Here is a 15,422-nt window from a genome sequence, read left to right as displayed (position 1 = left end):
TCACTGGATGCACAGTGAGCATTCAAAAGCAGTATGGAGAAATTTGATAGCTGAATGAGTGTTTTACTGCTGAATTAATTGAGGTATTCACGTGGTTCCAAACTTGAATTTGGTCACCAGTAAAGTGCATTAGCCTATGTGGAGGAAAATCCTTGAATGTTTTCATCAGAAACCTTAATTTCTTTTCGACTGAAGAAAGAATGACATGGATATCTTGGATGACATGCGGGTGAGTAAATTATCAGCAAAAGTTTTTTTACTACTTTCTACAACCTAACTTTTTACTACTTAACTACTCCTTTAATCTAATGATTATTCTTATACAAATATCATCGACAGAAGGTCTGCAAGTTGCAATTGGATTTTGCGACAAATGCATAAAGTACACTAAAAAGTTAGATCTATTAAAATCAGGTTGGCTTTGCATAACCAGAGGTGTCAATTTGCCCTGTCCATCAGAGTTAGAGGTTTTTGAGGACTTTGCCACTTGTTGGATAATCTTCTTACAGACTTGAAACCTGAGCTCATCCTGACAATTCTTCCATCCTGAAGTCTTTTAATTGAATGTACCTCATGCATGCACAGCCTCTACTTTCATGTTAATGACTCTGCATAGTAGTTGATTGCAGAGGGCCCTGTACATCTGAATAATAATCATTTAATTAGAAAAGACTGTTAACATCGGGAGGTGTAGCAATTTGAATGTGACATTAAGGACTGTTTTTCGTTTACCTTTTGGGACATGATTTTAATTCACAGTGTGAGACTGATACACCCACTGTCAGTGGTGGGACAATGACGAGAAAAGGAACCAAACAACTCAAAGTGACTTGTGTACTTTTATATCTGACAATTAAAAATTGTCAAAATAAAAATAAAATATATATATATATGATGAATATAATGCATCAAGGACAGTGTGGCATAAAGCCTAGTCCCACATGATGCTTATTTATTTATTTATTTAAATGGGACTGAGTCAATAACGCATAATGAAGAGGCCGTTTCGAATGCTCTGTGGAGTGTTTTGGGCTTAGTCTAATGATTGTAAGCTGCAATTAAATGTAAATTGTAGAGTGAACTATAAAGTGGGACAGTATTAGATCCAAAATAAAGATAAAAGTTTTGTATAACCTGTCAACTAAATGTTTTATTTAGTTTTTAAATGCAAGATACTGAAGCAATATTTATTGTAATTAAAAAAAAAGTACTCAGTTATATTGTATATAACAATAAACGTGCAGTTATTGTTGTTTGAGGGCATCCAAATATGTCTGTCACGGGTCTAAAGAGACTTGAAAGAGGAAATCTCAGACATATAACTGAAAAAAAGTGTGACCACTTCTTTTACTTTTTTATAAATCCAATAAATCAATCAAAAATTCTTAAATAAATAAAACCAAGGAGCACAACTGAACCGAGGACTCTAATTCATCTGTAACCATAGAAACAAACAGATGGGGAAACTGAGAGAACAGAACTAATTCAACTAGAGACAATGACAAACTGAAACATGACAAGGAAACTGAATCAAACAGAAAAACAAACTATAACTACGACAAAAACGAACTCCAAACAGGACAGTACACCCCGATTATAGGCAGCAATATGGTCTCTTAATGAAGGAATGCAGGCCAGGTGAATGAAAAATAAAAATACTGTCAATAATTCAACTAAACTCCATATTTAAAGCTAACATTAATCAGGGAATAACCAATAAAATAAATAACGGGTATGACACTTAAATAAAGTGAATCAAAATTAAATTAGTACAGTAGTTGAGTAACACACCTTATGCAAGGAACATGGATAGTAGATGTGATCATCAAGCAAATCAAAAATTCAATTATCAATTGTTTAACACGTCATATGGGAGGAAACAATAGTGAATAAAAAAAAAATAAAGCAAACATTTTCAGCAAATATGTGAAACAACCCAAAAGTAAAAATAAGACCTTCCTCATATAGATACACCAATAAATAAAACCGAAGATTTACACAACGATGAAGACCATACGATCACATTAATCTACAATGGCATGGAATTCAGATTAAATATACATTTAGGACTGCATACAGTACAAAAAAAAGCCACACAGAATAACAAAGGAACAAATAAATCTCACATTTTGGCGGGAAAATAAACAGAAGCCACTACGCCCATGAAGGGTTTGAGCTTTAATGTACATACAAATCAACATATTCCACAAATAAAACAAAGCCATTATAAAATACTCACTTACCGTGACCGTGAGATGCAGCCGTCTCTTGAGAGGTAGAAGTGAGTCATTCACTCAAATTAAAGGTTAGTTCACCCCAAAATGAAAATTACCCCATGATACAGTATAGGCCACATCCACACAAAGCCCACATCCACAGCGAAGGCAACTCGATCGACACAACTTTAGTCAACTTTCCACAAAAGTAGAAGATGGATTCAAAGAGACCAGCTTGTAGTTCATTCCAAACCCCAACGCAAACTCCACGTAAGACAAAGAAAATAAAACTTGTGTCTAGTGCCAGGCCTCGGAATGAGACGAGAGTCAACATCGGGAAGCTTTCAACAAATGGAGAGATCTCCGGTCTGCTGTAGGTAGGGGTGAAACTACCCAGTTTCAGAGGGGTATGCAGCAACAATTTTTGGGTGAACTAACCCTTAAAGTCATCGAATCCAAACACAGAGTCACACACACATACACAGCTTATAAAAGGCCATCGGCAATGGAATATTCCTAATATCAAATATTGTGAATATGTACTTGCATATCTCCTGACAATTACGACTCATATAAGTAAAAGTATGTGTCTACTCACTTTAAATCGCCAAATCCAGCAGTGTAGGAAAACAAACACACTAGTTCGTCAGAGGAAAAACAAAAACAAATGCTGCTTTATCAATAGTAGCGAGACTTTAAACTTCATCTGCCCTATCACCTCACCTGTCAAATTAAAGGCACAGTCTCCCCATTCCGGTTACACATGCAAAATAAAAATCATTTCAAATGATTCAAATTTCAAATGAAAAAAATAACCACTTCAGAAAACAATATACTACATATCAAAAACAGTTAGTATGCAGCTGTATTCAGAACGTCTGTAAGAGATGATAATCTCAACACCTACCGATATGCTGGATATTTTATTTTAGGACAAAAAATAAATAAATATGGTAGTACCATTAAAGATTACTCAGGGAAGTAGTGATAAGGGTGCAAAATGAGGTTTGAGGCTTTACGGAAAATGAGATAAAGCAGAAGCCCTTTGAAAGCATCCAAGCATCAATTTCACACCGTCTTTAATCTAGACAGACTGGAGCTTTCTGAAGGAATAGAAGAACTGAGGGAAAGTGGAAGAGAAAGAGCCCAGGGCAAGCCCAGGCGTTTGGCAGGGGAAACGTGGCCCACACTCCAGAAGTCTTGACAGGACGCTTGAACACTGAGATGAACGTGCATACTAGAGTACCGAATGGGTGATGGGGACTAAGAAGACATTTTTTTTATTATTTTTTAATGTTAAAACACAGATTTGTGTGACTGACCTTGGGCAGCTTCTGTACGTAATTTATGCTGATGTCAGATTACTGCTGCACTCTTCCAAACATACTGTATTTTTAAATCATTTATTTTTACAGTATATCCTCACAGAGCTCTTTTGATGGAGGAAATCACACATCCGAGTTGGCCTATAAGCAAAAAAAATAAAAATAAATAAATCAGAATTAAAATGAAAAGCTAACAGTTGAAAAGAAAACTGCAAAAGTTAATTGAAACTGCAAAAAAAGTGAAATGTAAAGGAATGGAAGAATCTAATTAAAATGAACAGAAGTTAATGATAAACTAATCTCAATACAAAAGAGGTTTAATGTGTACATTGTGATGCCAAGCGGTTCACACATACAGCATCTTTGATGCCTTGCTTTTCATTAGCACAGACGCACTGTTATTTCACAAATTGACAAAATTAGAAAACGTCTGGCACATGAAACAAACTAGGCCTCATCATCAGAATCTTTCTGTTTAAATGAAAATTTTGGCTCAATTTCTCCTGTAGTACTGCCAGCAGCCTTGACCTAGATCAGTGAAACGCTGTGATAACTGCACAGAAAGACAGTGACAGCTGCTTGGATGCTTGTTAGTGCCAGACCTCCAGACATTTTAAATTCAAGCATGTTGTAATCGGACTGTCTTTAGGAAGGTCTTTCATGCCTTTTCTTATTTGTTCTTCTGTTGTTTTGGATAAAGACCACACGGAGTTCTTGATCAGCACAATTTTAATTCAGATTTTCTCACAAGAAGTTGGGGTGGTGAAATATAAACAGTCTGTCAGTTTTTGGAGGCATAGTTGACTTCAAAGCTAATCATCAATATCTAGTAAAACACCCTGTACGGATGGCCTGCAGAGCCATAACAATTTTTGAGATCTGTTTTCTCTCGTTTGGTGGGTGTGTCAGAACTGCAATCCAATCAGCAGCAACATAAAGCACGCTGTTTTAAAGTGAACTCGCACAATAGGTTAAGGAAAATAATTTACAAATGTGTTCAATGCAGATCGCTATATGCAACAACTGACGATATTAGAAGATATATTTGTCGTTTATTGTAAAAACATAGGATATCAACATGATGTAGTTTATTATATTTTTAGCTTCATTGCAAGTGTATGACATTTGGTATAGAAATAAAAAATAAGTGCTTTTCCTAAAAATGAGAAAGAAATTATGTTATTAAAACATTATGAAATACAAATAAAGTTAGTGTGTGGGGCTAAACAGAATGTGTTTTAGTCTGAATTAGGTAATGTGTGCTTTCAGTTTCCACAAATCCCTTCAATTGATTGGGATGTTCTCTTGTGTTCTGGGCGGCAAGTGCAGTTACTGTAACATCAGGTATATTTTGTAATATTAAACAAATATTTATACCGACTTCATCAGGCTCCGAAAATTCTTCTCAAAGAACATAGAGAATGGCCTTATCGGGCTCCATAGTTGCAACTCTTGCGTCATCAGAACGGGGTGTTCAAAAAAAACGTTGTGCAACGTTCTGTCTGGGTTGAACGCAGCCCTGGGCTATAACGTCAACTGTTATGCTGATTGATTAATTAATCATTGATCTTATTCATTACCAGATTCCAATTATGTGTTAATGAGTCATCCAGGTGGTACAGATTTCTGTTTGGATTTCTTTAAAAGGCCTGGTTGTTTTGAAACTTTATCGTGTCTTCTTACATTGATTTTCTTAGTGTCTCAGTTTCTGATATAGAATGGGTTTGATTAAAATTACTGTTTTGGTGGTTCTTTACCTTCAATTGGTATGGCATGGTGAGTTTACTTTTGCTTATAGTAAATTTACTTGTCATTTTGTTGAAATGTCTATGTGTTTTTCAGCTTTTGGCTCTGCAGTTGAAGATGGATTTCTCTTTTCTTGTGTGTTCCTTAATCTAACATGCTCTACATCCACAACTTTCTTTCTCTCCCTTTCTGCAGATGATCAAGTTGGTGCCTCCAGTCCTAACTCTGTCCAACTGCAGGATGGCCAGGATGATGATCAGGGTTCTGGTTCTGTGAACGCCACCTTCAGCCAGGATGATGCTCAGTGTTCTGGTCCTGTGAACGCCACTTGCAGTGAGGATGATCAGGGTTCTGGTTCTGTGAATGCCACTTGCAGCGAGGATGATGATCAGGGTTCTGGTTCTGTGAATGCCACCTTCAGCCAGGATGATGCTCCGTGTTCTGGTCCTGTGAACGCCACTTGCAGCGAGGATGATGCTGAGGGTTCTGGTTCTGTGAACGCCACCTTCAGCCAGGATGATGCTCAGTGTTCTAGTCCTGTGAACGCCACTTGCAACGAGGATGATGATCAGGGTTCTGTGAACGCCACCTTCAGCCAGGATGATGCTCAGTGTTCTGGTCCTGTGAACGCCACTTGCAGTGAGGATGATCAGGGTTCTGGTTCTGTGAATGCCACTTGCAGCGAGGATGATGATCAGGGTTCTGGTTCTGTGAATGCCACCTTCAGCCAGGATGATGCTCCGTGTTCTGGTCCTGTGAACGCCACTTGCAGCGAGGATGATGATCAGGGTTCTGGTTCTGTGAATGCCACCTTCAGCCAGGATGATGCTCAGTGTTCTGGTCCTGTGAACGCCACTTGCAGCGAGGATGATGATCAGGGTTCTGGTTCTGTGAACGCCACCTTCAGCCAGGATGATGCTCAGTGTTCTGGTCCTGTGAACGCCACTTGCAACGAGGATGATGATCAGGGTTCTGTGAACGCCACCTTCAGCCAGGATGATGCTCAGTGTTCTGGTCCTGTGAACGCCACTTGCAGCGAGGATGATGCTGAGGGTTCTGGTTCTGTGAACGCCACCTTCAGCCAGGATGATGCTCAGTGTTCTAGTCCTGTGAACGCCACTTGCAACGAGGATGATGATCAGGGTTCTGTGAACGCCACCTTCAGCCAGGATGATGCTCAGTGTTCTGGTCCTGTGAATGCCACTTGCAGCGAGGACGATCAGGGTTCTGGTTCTGTGAACGCCACCTTCAGCCAGGATGATGCTCAGTGTTCTGGGCCTGTGAATGCCACTTGCAGCGAGGATGATGCTGAGGGTTCTGGTTCTGTGAACACCACCTTCAGCCAGGATGATGCTCAGAGTTCTGGTCATCTAAACACCACCATCAGCCTGGTTGATGCTTATGGTTCTGTGAACGCCACCTTCAGCCTGGATGATCCTGAGGGGTCTGGTTCTGACTGGGTGTGACTGAGTGGTCTAGTTTTGGGCCACACATCCACTGATGTAATAATTTTTTCAATCAAGGGAGACTTGCAATAAGGAGTTTAGCCAATATTAACTGGAGATTTGTGATCACTGTCAATCAAAAAAAAACATTAAATGATGATTCATTCAGTCTGGTTTTGTCTTCACTGATTCTTTGTTTTGATGTCAATAGTTCTGCCATGCAAAAGGCAGTAACTTTGTTGTCAAATTAGATATTGATCTTTTTGGCACATTCAAGACATCCTTTTCTTTTATTATGTAGATGAGTATTTTGAGTCAAAGCAATTTATTTATTTTTTTTTTAAATAATGGGTTTCCTTCCTAGCAAAAAGCATGTTGGACCATCATTCTAACATGGTCAAAAGGTTGCTCTGACTATGTTGTGTGGTAAGGTTGTTGCACTGCAAGCAGTGTTGACACTTAACTGGATTGAATGATGTATAATGGTAACATTGAAATCAACAGTATTTTGAGTCTCTCTTGCACTGATAAGAAAAAAAAGCAGGCTATAACATCAGCTTTAATGCTGATTGATCTTATAGAAGGATCTTTGTTGACATCTTTGTACGCATGCGCGAGTGGTTGTGTGGCAACAAACAAACAGAATGGCTGGCTGTAAAGAAGCGACAAGCACTTTCAAGAGAGTTAGTAGGCAAAATCCACAATATATAAGCACTTTAACATCTGAAGATTGGAGGAGGTTTGGAGAGAAGTTCAAAATTTATATTAGTGACAAAATTGAAGTTATTCAAAGCCCATCTGTGATTTGGGATGTAAAAAAATGTTGCTCCGACTCGCCCGTGTTTTACCAATCTGCTGGGGATTGGTAACCCTTCACTCATGAAAGATTAAAGGCTTTCAAAAGTCTGGAGTCCTATGATTAATTTGTTTCTCGAAAAGTTGGACTCGAAAACAGTGATAGTGCTAAAAGTAACATGACATCATGACTTTTGCGTAAACATACACGCCAAAAGTTTCTAATCAAGTGGCGTATTATCTCTATGCATTTTGAGCTATCCGCGTGTATGCATGTATCTATGTTAAATGTAAACTTGTTTGCCTTCTTTGTTGGACTGTTGTTTAAAATCAATTCATTTACAATCACTTGAAAATGTCAATCTTGTGTGTGATACTAAGTTACATCTTATGATGCAGGTTGGACACCCCTGTATAACATACATGTTGATGATAAAATAACTAGATTTTCTGAACTGGAGTAATATATTTAGCCATTAACGACATTTTAAGAAAAATTGTGATAAAATATCTTCCGCGTCTATGAAGCACTAACCGGAAGTGAAGATCGGCGAGGGAGTCTGTTCAAGTTTAAGCACAGTCACAATGAATGCGAATGAAGAAACCAAGTTCTCCGATGTTGACGCACATGCCTATGATGGCCCACAGGCATATAATTATGAGCCTTCTAGGCGAGATAGAAGTCAGGGGGAGATCGGGGGAGGAACAATGGGCAGAGGAGAGAAGTAACGTTACAGTTGTGGTGTCAAGAAAACCAGTGGCGAATAGGGCAAGTTACTTGGTGAGTTAATGTAAATTAGCACCGTGGCTAACACAACAAATGAACAATGACAATACCTAAGCTACAATAACAACAGTCTAATGGCGCTTTTCCACTGCATGGCATGGCTTGGTCGGTCCGGTTCAGCTCGCTCGGTATAGTTTGGCTCGCTTCGCTTTTCCACTGCGTGGTATCGGCTTGACACGGCTTGGCTCGCTTTAGCTCGGTTTGCTTTTCAACTGCAGTTAGTGATACCATTTAAAGCGAGTGATATGTGCGCCACAAACGACCGAGTGTGTGGTAACAGACGTGGCAGTGAAGTCTGCTCTCTTCACTTGCACAAAACGCACCCAATACCGAAAAGCCTTGTTTTTCCTTGAAGGAAAATGATGGACACGATGTCCTGACAGGCTGGAATTATGGCTTCTCTAAAACTCAATCTAAAACTTTCTGTCTCTCACTGCTCTAACTACATCAACACCCAACAGTGAGAAAGCGGACCACGAGCTCTTTTATTTGCCTCGGCCTACGTCATATGATGCTTTGCTTGCGGGAAAGGTCGTATTCCAGAGCCTAGCGCGTTTTCATCAAAATCTCTACATCAAATGAGATATTAGTCATTTCTACATATGTGTTTTTAAAAGACCTCTGCAGACAATTTAAAGTATTAATTCAGAAATAAATTCAACCTGCATGTTGCTCTTAAAATGGTTGCTCTTATTAATTTAATCTTAAAAAAAATTAATACGAGGAATCGACACTTTAATTTTATAACAAGGATACATTTATTAATGTTTTGGATAAAGACCACATGGAGTTCTTGTTCAGAACAATTTTAATTCCAGTTTTCATCACAAGAAGTTGGGGTGGTGAAATATAAACAGTTTGTCAGTTTTTGGAGGCATACAGTTGACCTCAAAACTAATCATCAACATCTAGTAAAACACCCTGTATGGATGGCCAGTTTATTGCAGAGGCATAACAATAAACTGGTTCAGAGGCAGAGCTAATCAGCATGAACTAAAAGCCACAAACATCTTTAATAGATCAAGTTTGTGTTATATAATTGGTTTTGGTCAGATTAACTTTTTATTTATTTTTTTAACAATGAGACAACTTTGCTTTTTTTTTGTCCTCTTTATTTGGTGCTCAGTGGTCCAGTTTCACAGAAAAAGCTTGAGCCTAGACTAAAATATAAAATGTATGTTTAAGTTTTAACTGAAAGCAACTTGCCCTGACAAACATTAAAATATGTAAGTGCCATTTTTTGTCTCAAGATACACTCCAGTAATGTTTTTTCAAGGTGTGTTTATAAAAGGTGGTTAAATAATTGGACAAAGGCTTAATCTAAGGCCTGTCTGTGAACCCAGGCCTAAGACTGTGTGTAAGAGTGTGTGTTGGGCCTTCATTCAGTGGAGGTCAATCACAAGACATTTTTAGACATTAAAAATTTAGTTACATGGGCTATAAGTTATCAACTTTTATGCTGATTGATTAATTAGGCATTGATCTAATTCATTACCAGATCCCAATAATGTGTTAACGAGTCATCCAGGTGGTACAGATTTCTGTTTGGCAATAAAAGGCCTGGTTGTTTTGAAACTCTATCTTGTATTCTTACATTGATTTTCTTGGTGTCTCAGTTGCTGATATAGAATGGGTTTGATTAAAATTACTGTTTTGGTGGTTCTCTACCTTCAATTGGTATGGCATGGTGAGTTTAGATTTCTTTGTTTTTTGCTTTTAGTAAATTTACTTGTCTCTATTTTGTTAATATATCTATGTGTTTCTTAGCTTTTGGCTCTTCAGTTGAAGATGGATTTTTCTTTGTGTGTGTGTGTGTGTGTGTGTGTTTCTTAATGTAACATGCTCTACATCTGCAAAAAATTTCTTTCTCTCCCTTTCTGCAGATGATCAAGTTGGTGCTAACTCTGTCCAGGATAGTTTTAGCCAGGAAGATGCTGAGGGGTCCGGTTATGATGACACCACCTTAAGCCTGGATGATGCTCAGGGTTCTGGTCCTGTGAACTCTACCTTCAGCCTGGATGATGCTCAGTGTTCTGGTCCTGTGAATGCCACTTGCAGCCAGGATGATGCTCAGTGTTCTGGTTCTGTGAACGCCACCTTCAGCCAGGATGATGCTGAGGGTTCTGGTTCTGTGAACGCCACCTTCAGCCAGGATGATGCTCAGTGTTCTGGTTCTGTGAACGCCACTTGCAGCGAGGATGATGCTGAGGGTTCTGGTTCTGTAAACACCACTTTCAGCCAGGATGATGCTCTGGGTTCTGGTCCTGTGAACACCACCTTCAGCCAGGATGATGCTCAGGGTTCTGGTTCTGTAAACACCACTTTCAGCCAGGATGATGCTTATGGTTCTGGTCCTGTGAACACCACCTTCAGCCAGATTGAGGCTTATGGTTCTGGTCCTGTGAACGCCACCTTCAGCCTGGATGATCCTGAGGGGTCTGGTTCTAACTGGGTGTGACTGAGTGGTCTAGTTTGGTAGATATAATCATTCTCTCAAGTCTAGGGAGAATTGCAATAAGGAGTTTAGCCAATATTAACAGAAGATTTGAGACTGTCAATCAAAAAAAAAGAAATAAATAAATAAAAAAAATGATTCATACAGTTTGTTTTGTTTTCACTGATTCGTAGTTTTGATTTTTTGTTTTGCTGTCAATAGTTCTGCCATGCAAAAGGCAGTAACTTTGTTTCTTGTCAATTAGTTATTGATCTTTTTGGCCCATTCAAGATGTCATTTTATTATGCGGATATGTATTTTGATTCAAAGCTTTTTATTTTTGGGGGGATGATGGCTTTTCTTCCTAGCAAAAAGAATGTTGTACTACCATTCTAACATGGTCAAAAGGTTGCTCTGACTATGTTGTGTGGTAAGGTTGTTGCACTGCAAGCAGTGTTGACACTTAACTGGATTGAATGATGTATAATGGTAACATTGAAATCAACAGTATTTTGAGTCTCTCTTGCACTGATAAGAAAAAAAGCAGGCTATAACATCAGCTTTAATGCTGATTGATCTTATAGAAGGATCTTTGTTGACATCTTTGTACGCATGCGCGAGTGGTTGTGTGGCAACAAACAAACAGAATGGCTGGCTGTAAAGAAGCGACAAGCACTTTCAAGAGAGTTAGTAGGCAAAATCCACAATATATAAGCAGTTTAACATCTGAAGATCGGAGGAGGTTTGGAGAGAAGTTCAAAATTTGTATTAGTGACAAAATCGAAGTTATTCAAAGCCCATCTGTGATTTGGGATGTAAAAAAATGTTGCTCTGACTCGCCCGTGTTTTACCAATCTGCTGGGGATTGGTAACCCTTCACTCATGAAAGATTAAAGGCTTTCAAAAGTCTGGAGTCCTATGATTAATTTGTTTCTCGAAAAGTTGGACTCGAAAACAGTGATAGTGCTAAAAGTAACATGACATCATGACTTTTGCGTAAACATACACGCCAAAAGTTTCTAATCAAGTGGCGTATTATCTCTATGCATTTTGAGCTATCCGCGTGTATGCATGTATCTATGTTGAATGTAAACTTGTTTGCCTTCTTTGTTGGACTGTTGTTTAAAATCAATTCATTTACAATCACTTGAAAATGTCAATCTTGTGTGTGATACTAAGTTACATCTTATGATGCAGGTTGGACACCCCTGTATAACATACATGTTGATGATAAAATAACTAGATTTTTTGAACTGGAGTAATATATTTAGCCATTAACGACATTTTAAGAAAATTGTGATAAAATATCTTCCGCGTCTATGAAGCACTAACCGGAAGTGAAGATCGGCGAGGGAGTCTGTTCAAGTTTAAGCACAGTCACAATGAATGCGAATGAAGAAACCAAGTTCTCCGATGTTGACGCACATGCCTATGATGGCCCACAGGCATATAATTATGAGCCTTCTAGGCGAGATAGAAGTCAGGGGGAGATCGGGGGAGGAACAATGGGCAGAGGAGAGAAGTAACGTTACAGTTGTGGTGTCAAGAAAACCAGTGGCGAATAGGGCAAGTTACTTGGTGAGTTAAAGTAAATTAGCACCGTGGCTAACACAACAAATGAACAATGACAATACCTAAGCTACAATAACAACAGTCTAATGGCGCTTTTCCACTGCATGGCATGGCTTGGTCGGTCCGGTTCAGCTCGCTTGGTATAGTCTGGCTCGCTTCGCTTTTCCACTGCATGGTATCGGCTTGACACGGCTTGGCTCGCTTTAGCTCGGTTTGCTTTTCAACTGCAGTTAGTGATACCATTTAAAGCGAGTGATATGTGCGCCACAAACGACCGAGTGTGTGGTAAAAGACGTGGCAGTGAAGTCTGCTCTCTTCAACTGCACAAAACGCACCCAATACCGAAAAGCCTTGTTTTTCTTTGAAGGAAAATGATGGACACGATGTCCTGACAGGCTTATGGCTTCTCTAAAACTCAATCTAAAACTTTCTGTCTCTCACTGCTCTAACTACATCAACACCCAACAGTGAGAAAGCGGACCACGAGCTCTTTTATTTGCCTCGGCCTACGTCATATGATGCTTTGCTTGCGGGAAAGGTCGTATTCCAGAGCCTAGCGCGTTTTCATCAAAATCTCTACATCAAATGAGATATTAGTGATTTCTACATATGTGTTTTTAAAAGACCTCTGCAGACAATTTAAAGTATTAATTCAGAAATAAATTAAATCTGCATGTTGCTCTTAAAATGGTTGCTCTTATTAATTTAATCTTAAAAAAATTAATACGAGGAATCGACACTTTAATTTTATAACAAGGATACATTTATTAATGTTTTGGATAAAGACCACATGGAGTTCTTGTTCAGAACAATTTTAATTCCAGTTTTCATCACAAGAAGTTGGGGTGGTGAAATATAAACAGTTTGTCAGTTTTTGGAGGCATACAGTTGACCTCAAAACTAATCATCAACATCTAGTAAAACACCCTGTATGGATGGCCAGTTTATTGCAGAGGCATAACAATAAACTGGTTCAGAGGCAGAGCTAATCAGCATGAACTAAAAGCCACAAACATCTTTAATAGATCAAGTTTGTGTTATATAATTGGTTTTCGTTCAGATTAACTTTTTATTTATTTTTTTAACAATGAGACAACTTTGCTTTTTTTGTCCTCTTTATTTGGTGCTCAGTGGTCCAGTTTCACAGAAAAAGCTTGAGCCTAGACTAAAATATAAAATGTATGTTTAAGTTTTAACTGAAAGCAACAGTAATGTTTTTTCAAGGTGTGTTTATAAAAGGTGGTTAAATAATTGGACAAAGGCTTAATCTAAGGCCTGTCTGTGAACCCAGGCCTAAGACTGTGTGTAAGAGTGTGTGTTGGGCCTTCATTCAGTGGAGGTCAATCACAAGACATTTTTAGACATTAAAAATTTAGTTACACGGGCTATAAGTTATCAACTTTTATGCTGATTGATTAATTAGGCATTGATCTAATTCATTACCAGATCCCAATAATGTGTTAACGAGTCATCCAGGTGGTACAGATTTCTGTTTGGCTATAAAAGGCCTGGTTGTTTTGAAACTCTATCTTGTATTCTTACATTGATTTTCTTGGTGTCTCAGTTGCTGATATAGAATGGGTTTGATTAAAATTACTGTTTTGGTGGTTCTCTACCTTCAATTGGTATGGCATGGTGAGTTTAGATTTTTTTGTTTTTTGCTTTTAGTAAATTTACTTGTCTGTATTTTGTTAATATATCTATGTGTTTCTTAGCTTTTGGCTCTTCAGTTGAAGATGGATTTTTCTTTGTGTGTGTGTGTGTGTGTGTGTGTGTGTGTGTGTGTGTGTGTGTGTGTGTGTGTGTGTGTTTCTTTCTTAATGTAACATGCTCTACATCTGCAAAAAATTTCTTTCTCTCCCTTTCTGCAGATGATCAAGTTGGTGCTAACTCTGTCCAGGATAGTTTTAGCCAGGAAGATGCTGAGGGGTCCGGTTATGATGACACCACCTTAAGCCTGGATGATGCTCAGGGTTCTGGTCCTGTGAACTCTACCTTCAGCCTGGATGATGCTCAGGGTTCTGGTCCTGTGAACTCTACCTTCAGCCTGGATGATGCTCAGGGTTCTGGTCCTGTGAACTCTACCTTCAGCCAGGATGATGCTCAGGGTTCTGGTTCTGTTAATGCCACCTTCAGCCAGGATGATGCTCAGTGTTCTGTTTCTGTGAACGCCACTTGCAGCGAGGATGATGCTGAGGGTTCTGGTTCTGTCAACACCACTTTCAGCCAGGATGATGTTCAGGGTTCTGGTTCTGTGAACGCCACCTTCAGCCAGGATGATGCTCAGTGTTCTGGTCCTGTGAATGCCACTTGCAGCCTGGATGATGCTCAGGGTTCTGGTCCTGTAAACACCACCTTCAGCCAGGATGACGCTCAGGGTTCTGGTCCTGTGAACACCACCTTCAGCCAGGAGGATTCTCAGGTTTTTGGTTCTGTGAACGCCACCTTCAGCCTGGATGATCCTGAGGGGTCTGGTTCTGACTGAGTGGTCTAGTTTTGGGCCACACATCCACTGATCTAATCATTCTCTAGTCTAAGGAGAATTGCAATAAGGAGTTTAGCAAATTTTAACAAGAGATTTGAGACTAACTGTCAATCACAAAAAAAAACACATTAAATGATGATTCATACAATCTGTGGTTTTGTTTTCACTGATTCGTTGTTTCGCTGTCCATAGTTCTGCCATGCAGAAGGCTGTAACTTTCTTGTCAAATTATTGACCTTTTTTGCACATTCAAGATGTCCTTTTGTCATATGGATTAGTATTTTGAGTCAAAAGTGATATTTATTTTTTGAGAAAATAATGGGTTTCCTTCCTACTGTAGCAAAAAGAACATTGTACCATCATTCTAACAACATGGTTAAAAGGTTGCTATAATTGTGTGTGTGGTAGTTTGTTGCACTGCAAGCTGCGTTGACACTTAACCGAATTGAATGTATAACGCTAATATATATAAGATTGAAATAACAGTATTTTGAGTCTCTTTTGCACCAATAATAATAAAAAAAGCAGGCTGGTATCGCCGGCACGACTGTTGACCCCAGTAGTATCCAATTCATGAAAATTGGGCACTTCTTTTTTTTGGTAACTGCCAAAGGTTT

The 15,422-nt window shown here is 38.9% G+C and overlaps 2 protein-coding genes across 2 annotated transcripts; both read left to right on the top strand.

The window, feature by feature from the left end:
- Positions 1-5,158: 5,158 nt before the first annotated feature.
- On the top strand, positions 5,159-6,900 carry LOC120489037 (uncharacterized). Its single transcript, XM_089128739.1, has 2 exons — positions 5,159-5,317; positions 5,483-6,900. Exons 1-2 carry the CDS (start codon positions 5,260-5,262, stop codon positions 6,751-6,753), a joined length of 1,329 nt encoding a protein of 442 aa, XP_088984865.1. The 5' UTR covers positions 5,159-5,259; the 3' UTR covers positions 6,754-6,900.
- A 2,946-nt stretch (positions 6,901-9,846) lies between these two features.
- Positions 9,847-14,953, top strand: LOC148982043 (uncharacterized). Its single transcript, XM_089128740.1, has 3 exons — positions 9,847-10,001; positions 10,198-10,766; positions 14,221-14,953. The coding sequence occupies exons 1-3, from the start codon at positions 9,944-9,946 to the stop codon at positions 14,803-14,805; spliced, it is 1,212 nt and encodes a 403-aa protein (XP_088984866.1). The 5' UTR covers positions 9,847-9,943; the 3' UTR covers positions 14,806-14,953.
- Positions 14,954-15,422: the final 469 nt, after the last annotated feature.

The sequence above is a fragment of the Pimephales promelas genome, chromosome 3, assembly GCF_988280905.1.
Source record: "Pimephales promelas chromosome 3, fPimPro1.hap1.1, whole genome shotgun sequence".
NCBI lineage: Eukaryota > Metazoa > Chordata > Actinopteri > Cypriniformes > Leuciscidae > Pimephales > Pimephales promelas.
The sequence above is the reverse complement of the archived record's forward strand: the minus strand, read 5'-3'. Positions and strand labels throughout refer to the sequence as shown.